Here is a 20189-nt window from a genome sequence, read left to right on the forward strand (position 1 = left end):
TAACGAATTTATCTCCCAGATCCTCATTATCCCCGAATTCGATGCAATTTGCCTTGAGATAAAACGTATAAATATATTCATCTTGAGTGATTAAAACCCACATAATTGAATTTTATATTTTCCATTGGAGGTATGTCCGATGGTCGATGATGTTCATTCATGTGTACAAGGCTATTCAGAAACTTGAATACCAACTTACATCAAATAAACGCTTAAGAGCTGGTTGCACGTGTTACGAGTTAAGTGTTTCTTAATTGTTGGAAAGCGGACAATCTCGTAGGATTTCAGTATAACTGGAAGGAGTTAATCCACTAAAACTACATATATCATTAGGAAAGCATTCCATTTTGAAGTTACCAAGGATGAAATATTAATGCAGATATTCACACAGACAAGTGTTATTTCGCCCGGAAACCTTTATTTTTGACTCGTGCGTGGTCACGTTTGTAGTACAACGTATTATTGCAAAATAGTGAGCTGAGGCCAATTCATAAACTTTGTAAAAGTTAGCATGATAACCTATACGATACAAAATAATATTTTATTTTAAAAAACACATTGGACATGTGTATGTAAAATTACATCTCAAGGTACCGTAAAGCACTGATACACCTATAAACTAATACGGCACTGTTAACAATTACATAATAAACTTACTTTGTAGAGACGTGTTTACGAGATTTAAAAATATCAACTATTCCATGAGCTATAAAAACATCAAGCCTATTCCATATCCCGGGGTGAAAATAGAAAAAAACATTTGCAACCATAAATCGACGTATTGCATATAGGCTGGTGTAAACTGAGCTCACCTTCTGAAGTGGACCAAAGCGTACGACCAGGAATACGAATTTCTAAGAACTCTTTCAAATAGCGTGAAGCAGTTTTATTAACACTTTTAAGGCGAAGAGTTACACGATTTCGTGCCTCCCTTATTCAAATAAGGGGTAATCTTTTATCCTGTCTGGGACATTTACTCGTTCGAAAGGACCATTTTATGAGGATTCAATAAAAAACGAAAGTCTGACCTTACAACGACGGACAGGCTGGCTCTAGGTGAAAATGACGAAAACGAAAGAAACAACGGTATTTACCTTCAATCAATTCCTGAAAGTAAGTAACACATATTTAGCTTATCGGTGTCATGCTCTCATATCATGTGCGTAAAAATGAAATGCTAACAGTGGGATCCTTAGACGTTTAATCAAGTTAACCAATTTATAAGTACGCTTCAAAAATGGGTGAACACTGGTAGCTAATGGATGCATCATCTGATCTCGGCTGAGATTATCCTGAGCTTTCTCTGTCTCATACAGGTTTAGCTGTGAGAGCATGCATAGTTTTTTTTTCAGGAAACTCAGACTTTTCCAGGTGCAATAGCATATAGTAAGGTTTAAAAAAGTAGAGTAATTTTTGAAAATCCCTAATTCTCAAGATATATCCCGAAGGTTATATCAGAGGGATGGAACGACAGTCACACAATGAAATAACAGTATCTTGCCAGAAAACTGAGTGTATTTATATAGTCATCAGTTCATAAGGCATAAGGTACCGTCGAAACTTCGGAAGCCAGGGAACGCTACTGCTCCAGAAAAGTGTTCTTTCGTTTCTTCGTTCGCAGATTTTACTCGAGAGTTCATGTCTCTTTGGCCACAATAAATGTATCCGATGATTGAAGCCACAAGTTCGATGAACTCGGCCACCGTTATCACTGATAGGCCAATGTACAGTCCTAGAGTACCACCGATATCACTGAGGAAATCTTCCATCTGTAACGATATATGTAGAGAAGGTGATATATCCAGAACTTTAATGTAAAAATTTTTACTGCAAAAATTTTTTAAAAATGTATATTTTCAGAAAAAAAATCACACACGTTTAGAACAACGTGCGGTTCTTTATGAAGTATTACCGTTTCTGTATCGAAATACGTTTAGCTATTTTACTTTGCGCGAGCATAAAAAGCTTGCAATTTCTTAAGTTTAGCAGCGCTGACAGGAAGTTTTAACATTAGATATTATTCCCTAATATTTTTCTTCGTTCAGCGAAGGAAAATACGAGTGACGTAATGACCGTGTCACCACGAGTCGAAGACGAGTGGTGACACGGTCATTACGTCACGAGTATTTTCCGAGCTGAACGAAGAAAAATATTAGGGAATAATATACTTATCACATGCACAAGCCAAGAATTCGTTATTTTTTGCAAAATAAAATAAGTTTTCCATGACGATTCCGCGTTTAAACTTTGAACTACTTTAGGAATAAATATCAGTACGCCGTGCACAAGTTGTCAATCATTTCCAGTCGTCCGTCGTGTGCGTTATCGCTCACGTCAGTTCGTTCGTGTGTGGAGCAAATGACAGCTCTCGGTCTACACGTAGGCTACCTTCCGCAAAGTTATACTCTATTTCAAAGATAGCATAGTCCTAGAAATTTATCACAGACGAAGATACGCTATTTTTCGGGAACAAATATCGACTGAATCTCGACGGCGCAAACACTGTAAACGTCGCGCCTGACCCTGTTTGCAATGCGTACGGAACCCACGGTATACGCGACCAGCTTCGAGTTCGTTGTTTCCGCAAATTATTCACGTAATTCCTTCGGAATATACAGGCGATACACTCTTGTGTTTACATCGTTCGGATTAGTAATGTCGTAGTCTGTGAAAATATCGATTTCATTACATGACTTTTGATCGTGGGAGAAACATCGGCCGCCATGTTGTTTGTCTACATATTTACGAGCACACCGAAGATCGACAAAAAAAGGTCCGACGCACCGAAATTGATGACATAGACGCGGGTTGTCGTGACGTAGAACGACCAGAGAATAAATCCCGTATTTTTTGTTCGGAGACGACAAACTTGGCTTGTGCATGTGATAACATAACTTATCACATGCACAAGCCAAGTTTGTCGTCTCCGAACAAAAAATACGGGATTTATTCTCTGGTCGTTCTACGTCACGACAACCCGCGTCTATGTCATCAATTTTGGTGCGTCGGACCTTTTTTTGTCGATCTTCGGTGTGCTCGTAAATATGTAAACAAACAACATGGCGGCCGATGTTTCTCTCACGATCAAAAGTAATGAAATCGATATTTTCACAGACTACGACATTACTAATCCGAACAATGTAAACAGAAGAGTTTACCGCCTGTATATCCCGAGGGAATTACGTGAATAATTTGCGGAAACAACGAACTCGAAGCTGGTCGCGTATACCGTGGGTTCCGTACTTACGCATTGCAGGCAGGGTCAGGCGCAACGTTTACAGCGTTCGCGCCGTCGAGATTCAGTCAATATTTGTCCCGAAAAATAGCGTATCTCGTCCGTGATAAATTTTTAGGACTATACTATCTTTGAAATAGAGTATAACTTTGCGGAAGGTAGCCTACGTGTAGACCGAGAGCTGTCATTTGCTCCACACACGAACGAACGTGAGCGTTAACGCACACTACCGATGACTGGAAATGATTGACAACTTGTGCATGGCGTACTGATATTTATTCCTAAAGTAGTTCAAAAGTTTAAACGCGGAATCGTCATGGAAAACTTATTTATTTTGCAAAAAATAACGAATTCTTGGCTTGTGCATGTGATAAGTATATTATTCCCTAATATTTTTCTTCGTTCAGCTCGGAAAATACTCGTGACGTAATGACCGTGTCACCACTCGTCTTCGACTCGTGGTGACACGGTCATTACGTCACTCGTATTTTCCTTCGCTGAACGAAGAAAAATATTAGGGAATAATATCTAAATATATATATATATAAAGCCGACGTTGTCAAGCTCCTGTATTATACTGAATATTTTTCTCCCTTCCTTTCTTTTGTTTTTAGCCTTTCGTCTAAGTGTTTATAGTTTTTTTCATAAATTGATAATTTACATTTAAACATAAAAGCATTATTCTTACCCCATACGCAGGCAACTCGGTTGTACTTTCAATCGTCAGCTGTTCAAAGTAAACTTCAAGCTGGGCAAGATTGAGGCTGATGGAAGGGAAATATCTTACATAAGCACCCTAAAAGCCCTCTTATGTTTCTTTCTTAAAGCTTATCTAAGTGCTTAACGCTACTAGAAGACCTTCCGCATTTTGTTTGACCTTGACGAAATTTAACATCAATTGAACCGAATTCAATACTTTTTGTCGAACCATATTCATTACATTGAAATTAAGAATATTTGAGCAAAATCATAATTTGATATCAGTTGTACTCTATTCTCATCACCAGTATTCATGGCAAGCCAAGACATGCTTTCGTCTTGTGGCAATATCTGAAAACATTTTCGGCGAATTGTAAATTCGCATACGACCCTTCCCCTTCTTTGACTACACGTACTATTTTGTATATATTTTGGTTTGGTAGTTGTGATCTAAACAAATAACAAAAGAAGCATATAAAAATAGCAACGATGTTCATTACAACAAGATTGTCTCCCTTGCTCCCGTAATAGATAAACGAAATAATTACCTGACTGACTGGGCATCGTTAATATCTTTAGTCTTGGGGCTGATAGAATGTATAGTCTTCAACAAATATGACTGTGCAAACAAACAAACAATAAGACTCTTTTTATCGGAGGTTACAGGACACATGTTTGGTCCTGCAAACCAATGAATTTTCTGCAAAAACAAATTGAGCCTTTCGTAAAAAATTGATACCGCAAATTTCAACCGGAACGACGCAGACGAAGTAGCGTTTGTACACGGGAAGATTAAAACCGAACCTTTATACGTTATTCAATTGGCTGTCACGTGTTGTTCATATTAACACAGATTACACTTATTCAAATGACAGTATTAGCTAGGCTTTCAGCTGATATATATTTTAATGAGGTTTAAAGCTCAGTTTTTGCAGAGAAGTCAATGTTAGCAAGAGTCAAGTACTTCATCCGGGACATTTATGTATTATATATTTTGAGATAGAAAGACATCCTCACAGTATAAAGAGATTCGAATCTTACAGATCCTGTTAAATGTAACAGTACGCAATGAAAATCAAACTCGCAACAAAAGGAAATCCATTTCATCTGAAAACTTCAACGAGACTTTTGTTGATACCTCTATGATCTTGGGTAAGAAAAGTAATAAGGCTCTGCGACTCGGGCGATACTATTCAAATATAACACAGACATCAACCGTGGGAACGTGTTTTCTGTAGGACAGTATAAAACTAAGAGACCATTCTTGGAGACTTAGACTTCGATTTCACATAGTTAAACTTAAAGGTAATAGAAATCAGAAAAGGTTTATTTACAGAGGAAAGTGGCATTACCAAATGGACAGTTGCCGGCCAAAGAGACTGGGAAATAGTCATGTCATAATAATGTTCCCTGTAAAATTGAACGTGTCTATGGTTAGTGAGGCAGTAAAGTTGTGGGAAAATAATAATATTTCGTTTCCTTATTAGGCATACAAAGCGTTTTGGACGCACATTTTTGATTTGCTAATTTTTGCAATACCTTGCTGGCACGCTGCTTGTCCGGAATTTGTTTGAAGCTTGTTAAGTTGATGAATTTTTCATCAATTTTTTTTGGGTCGAAAATGATAATTTAGTAACACGATTGGAACTAATTTGAGATAATAGGATCTTTTTATTTTTCGAATTTCTTAAATGTGTTAGATGCCCTATAGCGGAATATTGCAATATTTTAAGTTACACATAAAAATAAGTGTATAACTTAAAAAGAAAAGCATATTAGCCGACATTTTCAGATTAAACAGACATAACTTCACCATCCAATTGTCACAAATTAGTTCTAATCGTGTTTAATTCTTTCAATAACAATCACCTAAACATTACCTTTGTTTGAAATTCAAAATGGCCGATACCCTTAATTTGACAGTATGTCATGATTATAATTCAAATAGGGATTGCGGCCATTCAAATTTAGCTAACGTTCAGGTGATTTGTTTCTCTACTTATGCAAAAAATGTTTGGTCACATGTAAAGACGAAGGCTTCTGTAACGAATACCTCGACACCGAAGTTGTTAGAGCAGGCCGAAGACAAAATTAAGTCAACGTATTGACCGAACTATTAGCATTATTACGCAGAACAGCTAGAAAGTAACCTCGATATCAACAGCGAAACAATTATAAATACTTAAAAGCTAGCGAAAATGAATCTGACAGTAGAGAAGACAGGCGACTATATATGAGACATTATGAATGAAACTTTCAAAAATGAAAGAAGCTCCATTTTACAAAGCGAAAAAGGACTACTTATATTGGTACAACTCATAGTTTTTATACTTTCTAGGCAAACAAGACCTAAGAATAACTTACTCGCATGGAATCCGGCAATCACAGTCCAATTTCTGTGTTTGAAACAGATATCTAATGAATTGTCTACAGGTATCTGTCAAAAGCAATGAGAAGCAAAATACATCGGCCGTTATTCAATGCTCCAAGGAGGTAGGCCTTATACTTGATTGAAACTCAATTGTGTAGATAAATAAAGCTGTCAGATAGGATACTCTCTCGGGCCGAAGCTTGCTTTGTAATTTTTTAATATTTAGGTTCGAGTATTGCTTTTTTCTTCCAGACAGTGCTTTTACAAAGGAGATATTTAGTAATACTTCTAATATTCCAATATTTTGGGTCATCAATATTCTTTTCGCAAAGAATTGAACTGTGGGAAAGAACTTGAGAATGCTGTGCCAAAATCGAACAATTCTGCAAATATAGATAATGCCAGAGAGTTCAGTTGCTTCATATAGTTTGTGAAGAGTCCCCAGTGAAAACCCTGCAGATTTCATAAACGAACATTTGCTCTTCATGATCGCAATTTTTCAGTGGGGAAACTATCTTGTTAAGCATGAGCGTCAATGACCTTGCAAATATTATCTACCAAAAGAGTCGTTCAAGCAATTCTCCGTGTGTTTGTGTGTACAATATGGTATGGACAACATTTGAAATTCACAAAGGCACCATATCCTTATGGTGCCTTTGTGAATTTCAATTTTGAGTATATAGCTGTATCATCTTAACATCGAAAAGTTTGTAACGTCAAATTCTTTGCGAAACAAAAGCCCGAATTGCATTCCAAATGTTTATTTATACATTTGCAGTACTTGCTGACGTATCCATAATTTGTGACGATTCTAATGCTGGAAAATTTAAGTAAGACCCGAGCTTTGTCAATGACATGACCCATTGTTGTTTAGACGCCGGTTGCGGGATATATAAATGTATGATTGCTGGTTCTGCTTTTATATTAACTATTAATAAACCAAATTTGATAATTATTTGTACCTTGTGTGATGTTCGTGATAAGACACTGAGGCTCTCCCATAATATACGAGTCTACGCATTTGCAGTACTTCAGCATTTGACGTTGAACACACGTATTCTGGCAAGCCTGTCAAATTATCAGAATAAATTGTCGAAAGATGAGCATCCGGACAGCAGAAAGTGAGTGCAGGTAAGGAAATTTGCTCTATCTTCTATTACGGTTACATTTGTGTATATGGGATGACACAAGTTTTCAGACATTCATTTGGAATTACATCGCCTGAATCTTAAGAAGTATTTATATAATTGCTTACTCGAAAACCCTCCGCTATACTAAAGTTTTAGAATTACTCAATAAAGCTGCAGTATTTCCAAGAATGGCAATATTGTCATGACTTTCATAGTCCTGAAAAATTGACAAAGACCATTGTCATTGTGTCCAACGACGTCATATGCAAAGCAGGCTAAAAGACAAAAGCCCCCAAAGATATTGACAGCTGGCCAGGGGTCACCATGAATACGTAATGAAGCTTCACTACGCAGAAATCGCGGTGTCAAGCCCTTCTTAACCGGTCAAATCCTCTTGGCATTTCCTCTCATGCCTTGCAGTGTTCAACGTTTCGTTTGTATGGACGGTAGACGTTGCAAACGCTTCAATTTAAGAGACTGCCCGATCATCCTGGGTTCATCAACTATACCGGCGTTAAAAATCCGAGTGTCGACTAGCTTTCCAACATTACGCAGTGGCCAGTGCCGTTGTTTTATATTCATCGGCCATGCCACATGCGTACGGCTCCAATACACCGTTGCCCCTACATCAGTCCTTTCTACCCAGCTTCCTATGTACCACCATATATGCTGTAGTGGGTATTTAATTGCAAAGATTCATAGGTAAATGAATCGTTTTACTTGTCACACTATGACTGAGGTAATGACCTTCGGGGAGCTACGCGAATGTATGAACTACGTGAACTCTGCGTGATCGACCCATTCATATAAAAGTTGCGCCCTTAGTGGCGCGTCAAACTTAGAAATGAGGGCCATTCGAGATTTAATTGTTCAAAGGCGCGTCCTAGAATTAACTTTTGCAATTAGTGCGATAGTACACTACCAAGTCTACGGTTCTGCAATGTCTATATAGCGTGTGAGGGGAGTGTGATCTGGGGAACGCAAAGGAGGTTATCCACATATATGAATTTAGGACACGCCCGCTGTCAGTAATGACTGCTGACGTCATTGTTTTTCCCACTGAAGCAATTCGCTGTGGCGATGTGTAGACACGCAAGGCTCCAAAAATTGGTAGTTTTCCGCGATTTATTTTATTTTCCTGGTACTTTTTCTCTGAACAACCGTACGCGTCATTCCAGGCCGAAATCATCACTAGGTAACAAAGTATGCCCATGTTTAGGCTCGTGCATGTTTAATTATCAAATGCCATAGCCTAGAAGTATCAAAACATGGGGGTTTTTTTTGCGTTTTTCTCGAATTCAATGTGTGAATGAAGTACCCTTCTTTGGCACCTCGTCAATTCGCGCTCACAAACACTAGCTGTTTGAAATTCACACCGTCCATTGGAAACATGATGAACTAAAAATCCGTGTGTGGGATTTCCTTTATATGCCTTTGTTTCTTTTTTTTAATGCGCTCTTAAAGGTGTTGAACGAAAGTGCTTTTCAAGGAATTTTAATTATCACGCCACATAATTTGAATGGAGCCTCCGAGAAAAAATCGCAGACATTGTTTTGAAGGATATTGTCAATGAAGAAATTCCAACCGGAAATCTTGCGGCGTGTTTGCATAAGGCGTGAAAAACCGGTTTTTTGAAGGTTCAGCAAAACGCTTGTCACATGACTCTTTTGCAAATAATGACCGTGTACTGTACTTGGTCGGATAGCTCTATATCAGGGCTTTCAGAAAATGTATACTTTATAGGGGTTTGGGACGTGTTCAATTGAGAAAAAAATATAAATCTGAAAGTGTCTAAAAGGTATTTATCATCCTTAAGTGAGCAAACATTTCAATACCTACCAACACGCTATAGACATGGTTATACCCATACAAATTATCAGAGTTTGTTCCACATTTTCCATAGGGTTCCGTTCTCCGATGAATATGTTTCTGTACAGTATTCGAAAGTCAAAAATAGATTGGAAAAATATAATTGAGTTTTGACATTAATTTATGGTATGTAGGCCCTATGTATGTATGTATGTATGTATGTATGTATGTATGTATGTATGTATGTATGTATGTATGTATGTATGTATGTATGTATGTATGTATGCATGTATTTCACAGATGTACAAAATATGTAACAAATGTTTAAAAATAAAGACAGCCTGTTGACAAGCTTGTCAGTTTTCCCCGTAATGCATGTATAATATACTTTCCGGGTTGACTCGAAGCCGCGAATATGCGAATATGGAGGTTTATATGGAAGGTTTCTACTTATACCGTGGAGTAATAGAGAAAGGTAACGTTGGCCTTTGACCTAAAGCTCTTCATGCACTGCCTAAAATACTCGGCACTGCTTAAAATACTCTGCCTAAAATACTTGGCACCCTTAAAATACTATCTCACTTTTTCGTAGAGGGAGCAAGCAAGGGATTCGGACATTTGTAAACATCTGATAAAATTATTTCACCCCTGTCACCTTTTGACATTAGATTCTCAAAAGGCCATCAAGTTTTTTATCTAAGCTTACATTCAGTCCGGTATTTTTTATGTATTTAGTAATTAACTTTGGTGAGCCTAAGGTAGTAGATATGGGTTTCCCTGGATACGGTTTTATAGACCCACGTCATAGGCCTCTCAAAAATCCCAGGCTGTTTGGACTTTTCGTCAAACAGCCTGGATCAACAAAAGTCTTAACCGCTCCTAACAGCGAAAACTGAATGGATTCTTTGACCATGCAAGAATTTTTTTCCATCTCACCTCTCTTATCCCGATTGAAGTAACTGTACCGGGCATTATTGTTATTCCCTCATCTTGAGGAAGTACGCTGGCGTCAAGAGGGCTAATATTCACCCTTGTTCCTGCATTGCGTCCATAAATACTTATGTATTCGTTTTGTTCCAGAAACAATGTCAGTCTCAAACCTGCATGGAAGACATGAAACCATACAAAGGCATATTTTACTCCCGTTTGTGTTGTTGATGTCATAAGGAAGTAGGAGAAGAATGCATCATGGTCAATACCTGGCAATGTTTACTGAAATGACATACAGTCTACAGTTACTATCTTAACCCTCGTAAAAGGTTTCTAATATTTCGCTGCATTACAGACTAGAGATTCAAAACCAAGATGGAGAAAAATACTGTAACAGCATCTAATGGGTTTTAGACACAATTTGTTTATTCACTGAATATTTGTGCTCATGGAAAAGTTGAAATCATTTCGATAATTCAAACTCTGTCACACTGGTATTAGTCGGTGGGGCTTATCATGTTATGTGATACTGAAAACTAAACGTAGTTGTTTTCTCACATTCAGACGCATAATAATCCATGCAATGAGAAAACGTCACTCACCATACAGCGCCCCCTGTCGTTTAGCATCTCGTAACACTGTGCCTCCGCGACCATGGTTGAATTTGAAACAGTTGCCGTAGTGATCGTCTTGGAACGTTGAAAATTCACTGTAAACAATGATAAGGAGTATGAAAATGCGTTGATAATTTTAAAAGACTAACAATTCACTCTTCTAATTTTAAAAACTGCGCTTTCATTAAAATACAGGCATTTGATGTCAAGATTTATGATGAAGCTTCCAAGTAATTCACTTCAGACGTCATGGACAAATTAAAAGTTCAACTATCAAACCTGTCGTGCCCTTTAAATTTTGTTCACGTTTGTGACTTGGGTCACTCAGGCTGTCAAAACATCGAGTAAGTTTCATTTTTGAAAGAGTAGAACGGGACATATCACTTTTGGAGTAATCAAATTATTCATGTTTGAGTCAGCACCGTGTGCAGCCCAGTGCCAAAACCACAGGTGGCCCACACACTATTAATAAGCTTATTATTGAGTTTTTCTGAGATTTCCCTACCAGTTCCTCTCCTTTTCTTCATGCTCTGAGTGATTGTAGTAAATAAAACTAAATGACTATATAGCCTAACCTAGCCTCTTGACTCTTTATTTATTTTACACCCCATTACAAGGATGTTTATCTCTAACATACACACATCTTGTAATTTATTAGTCAACACAACTAATTATGCTAATCCGTGGATTCATCAGGGATTTTATGGGGTGGTCAACATCGCGAAAGATAGGAACGGTTACTAAAACTCCTTTTTAATTAAATCTCTATCTTTCCAATGTTGACAACCCTTGATAAGTCCACGGATTAGCATAATTAGTTGTGTTGACGAATCAATTACAAGATGTGTATATGAGAGATAAGCGTCCTTGTAATGGGGTGTTGAATGAATAAAGAGTCGAGAGGTTTGGTTAGGTTATACAACCATTTATTTTAATTACTCCGATCTGTCAGAGCATGGAGTCTCTGCTACCTACATGGTCAGAGCATGAAGCCACAGTCCCTATATCCATAGAGGGACTGTGTGAAGAAAAGGACAGGAATTGATAGAGAAAACTGTGAGAAAAACTCAACAATAAGCTTATTAATAGTGTCTGGGTCGCCTGTGCCAAAACCTGATATAATGACGCACTTTATTTAAAGCTACAAACCTGACGTTATCGAAAATAATTAAATTTCCCTTAATATAAAAGGCGTTTTTAAACGATTTCTTTCGTTTTAACCTAATCTGGAACTAGACATTTTTTTTCGGTGCCCAAGTTGCCTAGGAAACACGGAAGTAAAATTCAATTAACTAACATATTTACCTGGGACTGCATGACTTTTCGTCGTACGTACACTGCAGAATGAAATCTTCGGCTTGATGACCATATATTGCGATTTCCTCCCTCGTCAACTTTAAAACTCTCCGCAGATCACTGTAATCAGGAGTTGAACTAAATGTTTTGAAACCATACCAGTCAGGAGGGACCTCTCCCTTGACAACGCCACTGAACCCGTTGTCCTTGTAGTAACCATTTTCAAATTCACTCAAGATCTCAGGAGTGACACCACTTATGTCTAAAAACTGCTCGGTAACAGTTCTTAGGCTAATGTTTTCACCTGGGTACAATGGAAATAAATAAGGTTTTGTTCGCATGAGTAGTAACATGATTTTAAAAATCTTTAATTATTATTGTATTGTATGAATAACACCAATTCGATGTCCTGAGTAAACAAACGCTCGCTCTGGCTACGGCAAAATAGTTATAAACCAGGGGCGGGCAAAGAATGTTACCATCAAAACTGAATGCTTTTAGATAATAGATAAAATGGGTTGAAGCGAACAAAATAATTTATTACAAGAAGGAACAATGAGAGAAACAAAGTTGTTCATGTAGTGCTTTCAGAACGGCCCTGTCGAAATACGGCATGACAAGAGGTCTCGCATTAAAGGTATACTGTCACCTGTTCCAATTTTGCCACAGTTACTACGGAAAGAGAAAATCTAACCAATCACATATTTTAAGCGGGTGGCCGCTTTTTAAAAACTGCGCCCTCACATTGGCATTTCGAATACCAAGGAACACCCCTTTGACCATATATGAACATATTCAGATTACAGGTGACTGTATAACTTTAATGTAGTATACGCCACGAAAGTGAAAGACTTAAACTTTTGCTCAAAGTTTCATCCATGAAACAATCAACCATTCTCTCACAAACTTAAGTATAAAAAAGCAAGGGATATCCGTAAAAGTTTGGTACGAGTGAAACAAGTTATCTAACACTTAGCAATGCCTGAACTATAAAATGACCACCATTGTGTTAAGTCTTAAGGGAACTATAACATTTTCGGCTTTCAAAATAATAAGACAGCAGTATACGTAAAACTGTACCGGGTCGATCGAAAAAACTTGGGATGGGGTGCTCAAACTTGTAGGGAAAATCTGTGCATAGAATTTATAATAATATTTTCTGCAGCCTAGCTGCTCTTACAAACAAGATATATTGACTGTTTACCGGAAAAAGGTAATTGTGGAAGTATGAAGGCAATCACAACATCGGTAAAAACTTGGGAAAACATGCTATGGAAGACAAAACAAAGTTGTCTGCTTTCAGACACCCCTCCGGGTGTAAAAGAGATGACTTTCTGTATATAAACAGCTATTGTTCCTCCCTTTAGACTATAATGATACATTATCAGTTGTTCTTACAAAACTAGAAGCTGCAGATGCTGGTGCTATCAGCTTATTCAACTATGTCGATATGCTTTACAGGGCTAGGCAATCAATATAAATCGTTGTAAACTTGCAAACATGTGTTCAGATTCATTCGAGTTGTAAAATATCTAACACATTCCATATTGTTGTTCTTAGCTTTGAATATTCGACCCAACATTAAAGGTGAGTAAACAGATCAAAAATGCAAAAGGAATGAAGGAATATTCTATTTTTTTCTTGTGGAAGTAGTTTAAATTCATGATAATTACGTTATCTATACCTGTGCTTGTCGTCGTGCAATCAACCTCGTCACTACCATCGGCACAGTTTTGTATGGTATCACATATTGCATATTGGTATACACATTCTCCCGAACCACATTCTCGGTACTCATCTGGGGAGTTGTTGTTCTCATCTAAGCACGAGTCGAGAAAGGAGAGAGTCCGTTTCTTAAGTTCCAAAGATTACAATACGTACATGCATGCACGCACGCACGCACGCACGCACGCACGCACGCACGTACGTACGTATGTATGTATGTATGTATGTATGTATGTATGTATGTATTTATGTATGTATGTATATATGTATGTATGTACGCACGCACGCACGTACGTACGTATGTATGTATGTATGTATGTATGTATGTATGTATGTATTTATGTATGTATGTATATATGTATGTATGTTTCAAACATAACTCCATGTTTATAAATTTTTTGTCAACTTGTAGATCTCGTGATATAGTAGATAACTTTCTAGACATTCACATTGCTACGAAGTAGCATAGAAACATTGTAGCAGGACGACAGACGAAGAGACAGACAGACAGACAGACAGACTGAATGAATGAATGACTGACATACAGATATACACAAATGCACACTTAAAGCGCAGTGGTCGTCTCGCTGCGCATGCTCCTGAGGGGGTCCCCCCTTGTTGAGATTGTTGTGATTGGTGGCGCTGCTCTGTGTAGCGACACGGTCTGCTGCTGTCTCACGTTTTTGGTGTATTTCATTATTTAGTGGATGCTGTTTTTTGTGTTTTATGCTACCAAGGATGGATACAAAGCGTAAGTTAATAGTACTATGTATGCTGCTGCTTGTTATATCAGTTGCTGTCTTAGCAAATGGAGAATTTTACCACAACCACACAACGGCAGGCTACAATACAACATGGCCGAGCTGATTACCATAAGGAAACACCTTCCGTCAAACTACCGTTGCTTTCTACCTAATGACCTACCGAAAGAAATGAAAGTGAGAAGGAGAGGTAAAGAGGCGGCATGAGACAGAGAACTCGCAAAAGAAAGTATAAACCATTTCTCCCAACTCTAGTTATTGGAAATGTGCGATCGCTGAATAATAAGGTTGACGAAACCTGGCTCAATGATTCCATTAACGACACACAAGTACGTATCGATAATTTCCAGTTAATACGTGGACATAGAACTAAATCGTCTGGTAAGAAGAAAGGAGGCGGAGTATGTGTTTACATCAATGAAAAGTGGTGCCACCCTAATAACGTCCACGTGAAGGTACGGACTTGTACTCCTACTGCTGAGATATTAACCATTGCATTAAGACCATATTATTTACCAAGAGAGTTTTCCCATGTTATTTTGACTATTGTCTACATACCACCCAGTGCCAATGCTAATTCTGCTGTGGATGCTATCAGCAATACCATTCAAGATATGGAGAAAAATGCGCCCGATGTGCTCCACATAATAAATGGCGATTTTAATCATTGTACATTGAAAAAGTCTACAAATAGTTTCTGTCAATATGTGCATTGTCCAACACGAAACGACAAAATTATTGATTTATGTTATACTAATGTTCACGATGCTTATTCATCCCGTCAGCTTGCTCCACTTGGTTATTCAGATCATAACCTGATACACCTTGTCCCCAAATACATTGTTCAAAGAGAACCTGTCAAAACAATTACCATAAAACAGTGGTCACCTGACGCAATTGAGACTTTACGCACCTCACTGTAATGTGCAAACTGGGAGCTGTTCATTAATACTGCCACTTCATTAAATGAACTGGTTGAAACTGTTGGGGCATATATCACATTCTGCGTTGAGTCTGTTGTGCCAAATAATAAGGTTAAATTATTTCCAAACAACAAACCTTGGATAACGAAAGAGGTTAAGGAAGTTATCAACTGGAAAAGGCGTATCTACGCGAAGAAGGATAAAGATCAACTGAAAGAAGTGCAGAGGAAAATCAAGTACATTATTCGGATTGAGAAGGCTAAGTACAAGCGGAAATTAGAAGAAAATTTCAAAGTAAATAATATGAAACGCGTTTGGGCCTCAATGAAACTCATGAGTGGTTATGCCGGTAGAAACAATAACTCGAACACATCTTTACCCAATGCATCACTTAATTATGTGAACGATCTTAATTTATTCTATAATAGGTTTGACAATCATGATTTCAGTCGAGAACTGGATGATTTGAAAAAAAGCATGTAACTCTGATGGCGAAGTTGTTTTTAGTACTACGAAGAAGAAGTTAGGCAGTTATTCTCAAAAGTAAACCCCAATAAAGCTGCCGGTCCTGAGTCGATCTCCCCTCGTATTTTGAAATTATGTGCGAATTAGATAGCTTACGTGTATTCTATGATTTTTAATTTGTGTTTCACGGGGAAATCTGTTCCATCGAGCTGGAAGAAATCATTCATTGTCCCGGTTCCAAAAAAGAACACTATCACCTGTATGAATGATCTCCGCCCTGTTGCGTTAACATCAACTGTTATGAAAGTTTGTGAACGCATTTGTTCTCAAGCAACTGAACACCCTGGTTTCACAGTTTATTGATCCATTACAATTTGCATACAGGCGAAACAGAAGTACAGATGATGCTATCCTGTATGCATTACACAAGATTTATTCTCATTTAGATAAGCTTCACAGCTCTGTTCTAGTGCTTTCAACACTATTCAGCCTCATCTGTTGGGTCGGAAATTAATGCAAATGAACATACCAGCGCCAATGATTGCATGGATCATTGATTATCTTACAAGTAGGGCACAGTGTGTTAGGTTCAACTCATTATTATCATGTAATTTTCTCGAATACGGGAGCTCCACAAGGAACAGTATTAGCACCGTTTCTTTTTACCCTTTACACAGCTGATTGTAGATCTTCCAAAGCGACATGTCCTTTAATCAAATTTGCTGATGATTCTGGCATGATTGGATTAATTGATCGTGATGACGAAACTGATTACCTCCATGAGATAGACCGTTTTGTCAACTATTGCGATAAAAATTATTTAATTTTAAATGTTGCTAAGACAAAGGAATGATAATTGATTTTCGAAGAAAACAAAGTGATCCTGCGCCAGTTACAATCAAGGGTGAAGTAGTAGCAAGAGTTGATACTTACCAGTATCTACGTCTTGTTATCGATAATAAGCTTAAATGGTTACATCACATTGATTTTATCATTAAGAAACTTAATTCCAGGTTATATTGTTTAAAGCCATTGCTCGCGATCCCAGGGATCGCCTTTGTTCTAGTCTGTAAGAGGATTTTGGAGGTGTGATAGCCTTTTGTTTTCCATTGAAATTGTAATCTGGTGGGTAAATTTTCTGATGAGACAATCTGGTGCCAACGAATGCCTTTAGAAAATTGCGTTCTTTTAACGTCAACAATGACATTCTCTCGTCTTTTTATGGAGCTGTGATAACCAGTGTTTTCAACTACTGTATTGTTTGCTGGGGTGGGAACATTCCACAACATGAGAAAGGGAAGCTAGATAAATGATCAAGAAGGCAGAGATGATTATCGGTAAGAAACAACGGTCGGTAGACTCGCATTATCAAGGGCGAATTCAGGACAAACTGTCGCGTATTCTGGCAGACAGTTCACATCCACTGCGACAGGAATTTGACACTTTACGTATTGACAGAAGCGGCAGATTGAGACTGCCGGCTTCTAGAACCCACCGTTATTCAAATTCGTTCATTCCCCGTGCAATTGTGAATTTTAATAGGGCTTTTAACAGATCTCGATGAGATGTTTGTTGTTATTGTTGTAGTGTTCTGTTGTTTGTATGTCAGCAGACATCTTAATTACCCATAATGGGACTCAATAAAGTATTATCTTATCTTATCTTATCTTATCTTGACAACATATCCGAGAATGCCGCATGAGGTTACAGGTTGATTATTATGTTTGCGATATCGCCGCTGATATGGCGGCCGATTTGTCACAAGCATACCAACTTACCAACCTAGCCCTCAATAAAAGGTCAATTAATCTAAGTTAAATATCTGCTGAATATTGAACAGTAATTACACGCTGGATTGAGATCACATTTGATCATGATTTTCTTGAATCAGTTGAATGGGGCTCGCTCGATCCATGCCATGGAGCTGAACACTCACCCGTACGCATGTATATGCCAACAGACTATCGATGACCGGGTTCTGGTCTACGACATCGCTAGCAGTGACGAGAACTTTAATTTCAAGAGGCCCAACAGGAATACAATTGACAAAAACGCAAGCTACAGAAATTTTAATGATATATTTTTATTGTGCTGTACATAGCATTGTGTACAACCAGCGTGACCGCGCGCGATCAAAGCCATTTGTTCACTGTGACTGCATGCAGTAAACTCAGCGACATAATGTGCAGAGTGTCTCAATGTTCGTAGCCTTACATGAGTTTTATAGATAGAAATACACCACTAAAATTCGTTTCCGATCTTAATATTTTTCTATTGTATGTTTATCAAGTTCGCGCAAGCGTAGCGCGACGACCACTGCGCTTTAAATAGACATACATATACACATGCAGATAGACATAAAGAGAAACGTACGCATACATACATACATACATGCATAAATGCATGCATGCATACATACATACAAACATACATAGATACATAGATACATACTATTAGATATACATACATACATACATACATTCATACATACACAGATACATACATACATACATACATACATTACCTTTTGTCTTTATGTCCCGCCTTACGTAGTAATTTGTTTGTGTTTCTGTGCCATCCTCTAACTGTAGAGACAAGTCTCGGTGGCTGTCTCGGCTTATAATACATTTCCTTGTTGAGGTGATGAATTCAAATGTCAGGCATATAAAGCTAGACTCCTTCAGGCAACGCGTTGCGCACTCCTCTTCTGAAGCTCGGTGGAAAACTTTATCGTTGTAACCACGCAAAAAGCGTAAACCGTGTTCTTCAAATGCTAGCATGACGTTTGGCATCATAGAAGAGTTCATAGACTTCAAAGTCGCCTCTGAAATCACATGATAAACTAGACATTGGTAAATGGATAGAGTCGTGTTTACATTCCCTGAATTTTTTTAGTTCTGAGAACTTCATAATAGTCAAGTTTTATCATATATGAAACTTCTTGCAATTTGACTGAAAGGAACATGAGTAGGCGGACAGGCTTCACAGAGCATTATATGATATATGAAGCTGCAAAGTGAAATATTGTTACATTTTTATTTGTTGCATTTTACTCATTTTCGTGCCTTGGCCTACTGCCGGGCTATGGAATTGACGGTACCAAGTGAATATGTATAGGATAAAGCCCGAGTCCAACCAAACGATAAAATGTCGAGGCCGCAGGCCGAGACATTTTATCGTAGGGTTGGACTTTATATACCAGAAGAGCCCGAGTACGAGGGTTTTATCCGACTTAAAAACTATCGCCCCTAACTGATATATTTTCGTTTTCAATGTATTTACGTCAACCGTCCCCTTTGTCAATGTAACATGTTTAGGATATGAATTAAAACTTTAATTTGTGAAATAGCCTTCCAATGTAATGGAACATCCTATAAATGCCCTAGGGCACATTATATAAATGCCCTAGGGCACAGCAGATGTTGTGTTGCAGCTGGTTTCCGCCATGTTACCAAATTTGAATATTAAAACGTACCAGATGTCTACAGAATATAGCATGTTCACTTTTGATTGGACAGCACTTTACTACGGCGCTGTCATTCGTGTCTGGAATTTGGTGACCAAGGCTTTACGAGTAAATAAAACACCCTGAATTGAGCACTCTGATTGGTCAATCAACAGTAGATAGTTTTTAAATTTGGTTTGTGAAGAAAATTATGTTTGTGGCGTGAGGTCCACTGCTTCAGACTGTGAAAAGAAATTTGCAGCTTTTAAGATTCGGGCATTTTCGAGCATCAACAATCGAGTTATTAATAACAACATTTGACATTCTGACAACCTTGCGCCCTTGGTCGCAGAGCGAAGCCTGGTGCACTCTCTTCCAGTGAAAAAACGTCCTTGGATACCCGTACAAATTTCTGCCTGTTCATGACAACAACAAATCATTCGCAATATGTCTTTTCTAAAGTTGGAAAAATGAAAAAAAAAATTGTGTGCAGATGTGAAATATTGTACCTATTGTAAATAATAATTGCTCTATTGATACCTATCGAGAATCATAACAATGGTCTCATCAACAGCCATTCGCTGCGTTGCCAATATGAGGGGAGAGGGGTAAAACCTGACAGTATAGGCTGGAGGCCGAGAAAGACTTGGCACTTTGCTTCGGCTGCTGATCACTTATACTTGCAAATTTACGAGTTTTTATGTACGATTGTATTTACAATATGCTCTGCTGAGGCTGGAAGACCTAGGTTATCACAAGATGGCGCAAACTTCGATGACATTTGCA

The 20189-nt window shown here is 38.0% G+C and overlaps 1 protein-coding gene across 1 annotated transcript; it reads right to left on the bottom strand.

Annotated features, from left to right (window-relative positions):
• Window positions 1–413: 413 nt before the first annotated feature.
• Window positions 414–18823, bottom strand: LOC139132465 (degenerin unc-8-like). The gene is made up of 12 exons (XM_070698799.1): window positions 18483–18823; window positions 13769–13903; window positions 12094–12388; window positions 10777–10883; window positions 10181–10344; window positions 9275–9364; window positions 7268–7373; window positions 6299–6371; window positions 5287–5344; window positions 4483–4553; window positions 3924–3999; window positions 414–1769 (listed from the first exon to the last, which is right to left on the bottom strand). The coding sequence occupies exons 1-12, from the start codon at window positions 18763–18765 to the stop codon at window positions 1530–1532; spliced, it is 1698 nt and encodes a 565-aa protein (XP_070554900.1). The 5' UTR covers window positions 18766–18823; the 3' UTR covers window positions 414–1529.
• Between the last annotated feature and the right edge of the window lie 1366 nt (window positions 18824–20189).

The sequence above is a fragment of the Ptychodera flava genome, chromosome 5 (genome assembly GCF_041260155.1).
Source record: "Ptychodera flava strain L36383 chromosome 5, AS_Pfla_20210202, whole genome shotgun sequence".
NCBI lineage: Eukaryota > Metazoa > Hemichordata > Enteropneusta > Ptychoderidae > Ptychodera > Ptychodera flava.

What these genes read in the sequence shown, in the direction of transcription:
- LOC139132465 (XM_070698799.1), bottom strand. Translation starts at nt 18,765, where the DNA reads ATGAACTCTTCTATGATGCCAAACGTCATGCTAGCATTTGAAGAACAC. An exon ending in GGCCGGCAACTGTCCATTTG is followed by an intron (nt 4,554 to 5,286) that starts GTAATGCCACTT and finishes TTGTTTGCACAG; the next exon opens with TCATATTTGTTGAAGACTAT. An exon ending in AACGATGCCCAGTCAGTCAG is followed by an intron (nt 4,000 to 4,482) that starts GTAATTATTTCG and finishes CCCTTCCATCAG; the next exon opens with CCTCAATCTTGCCCAGCTTG.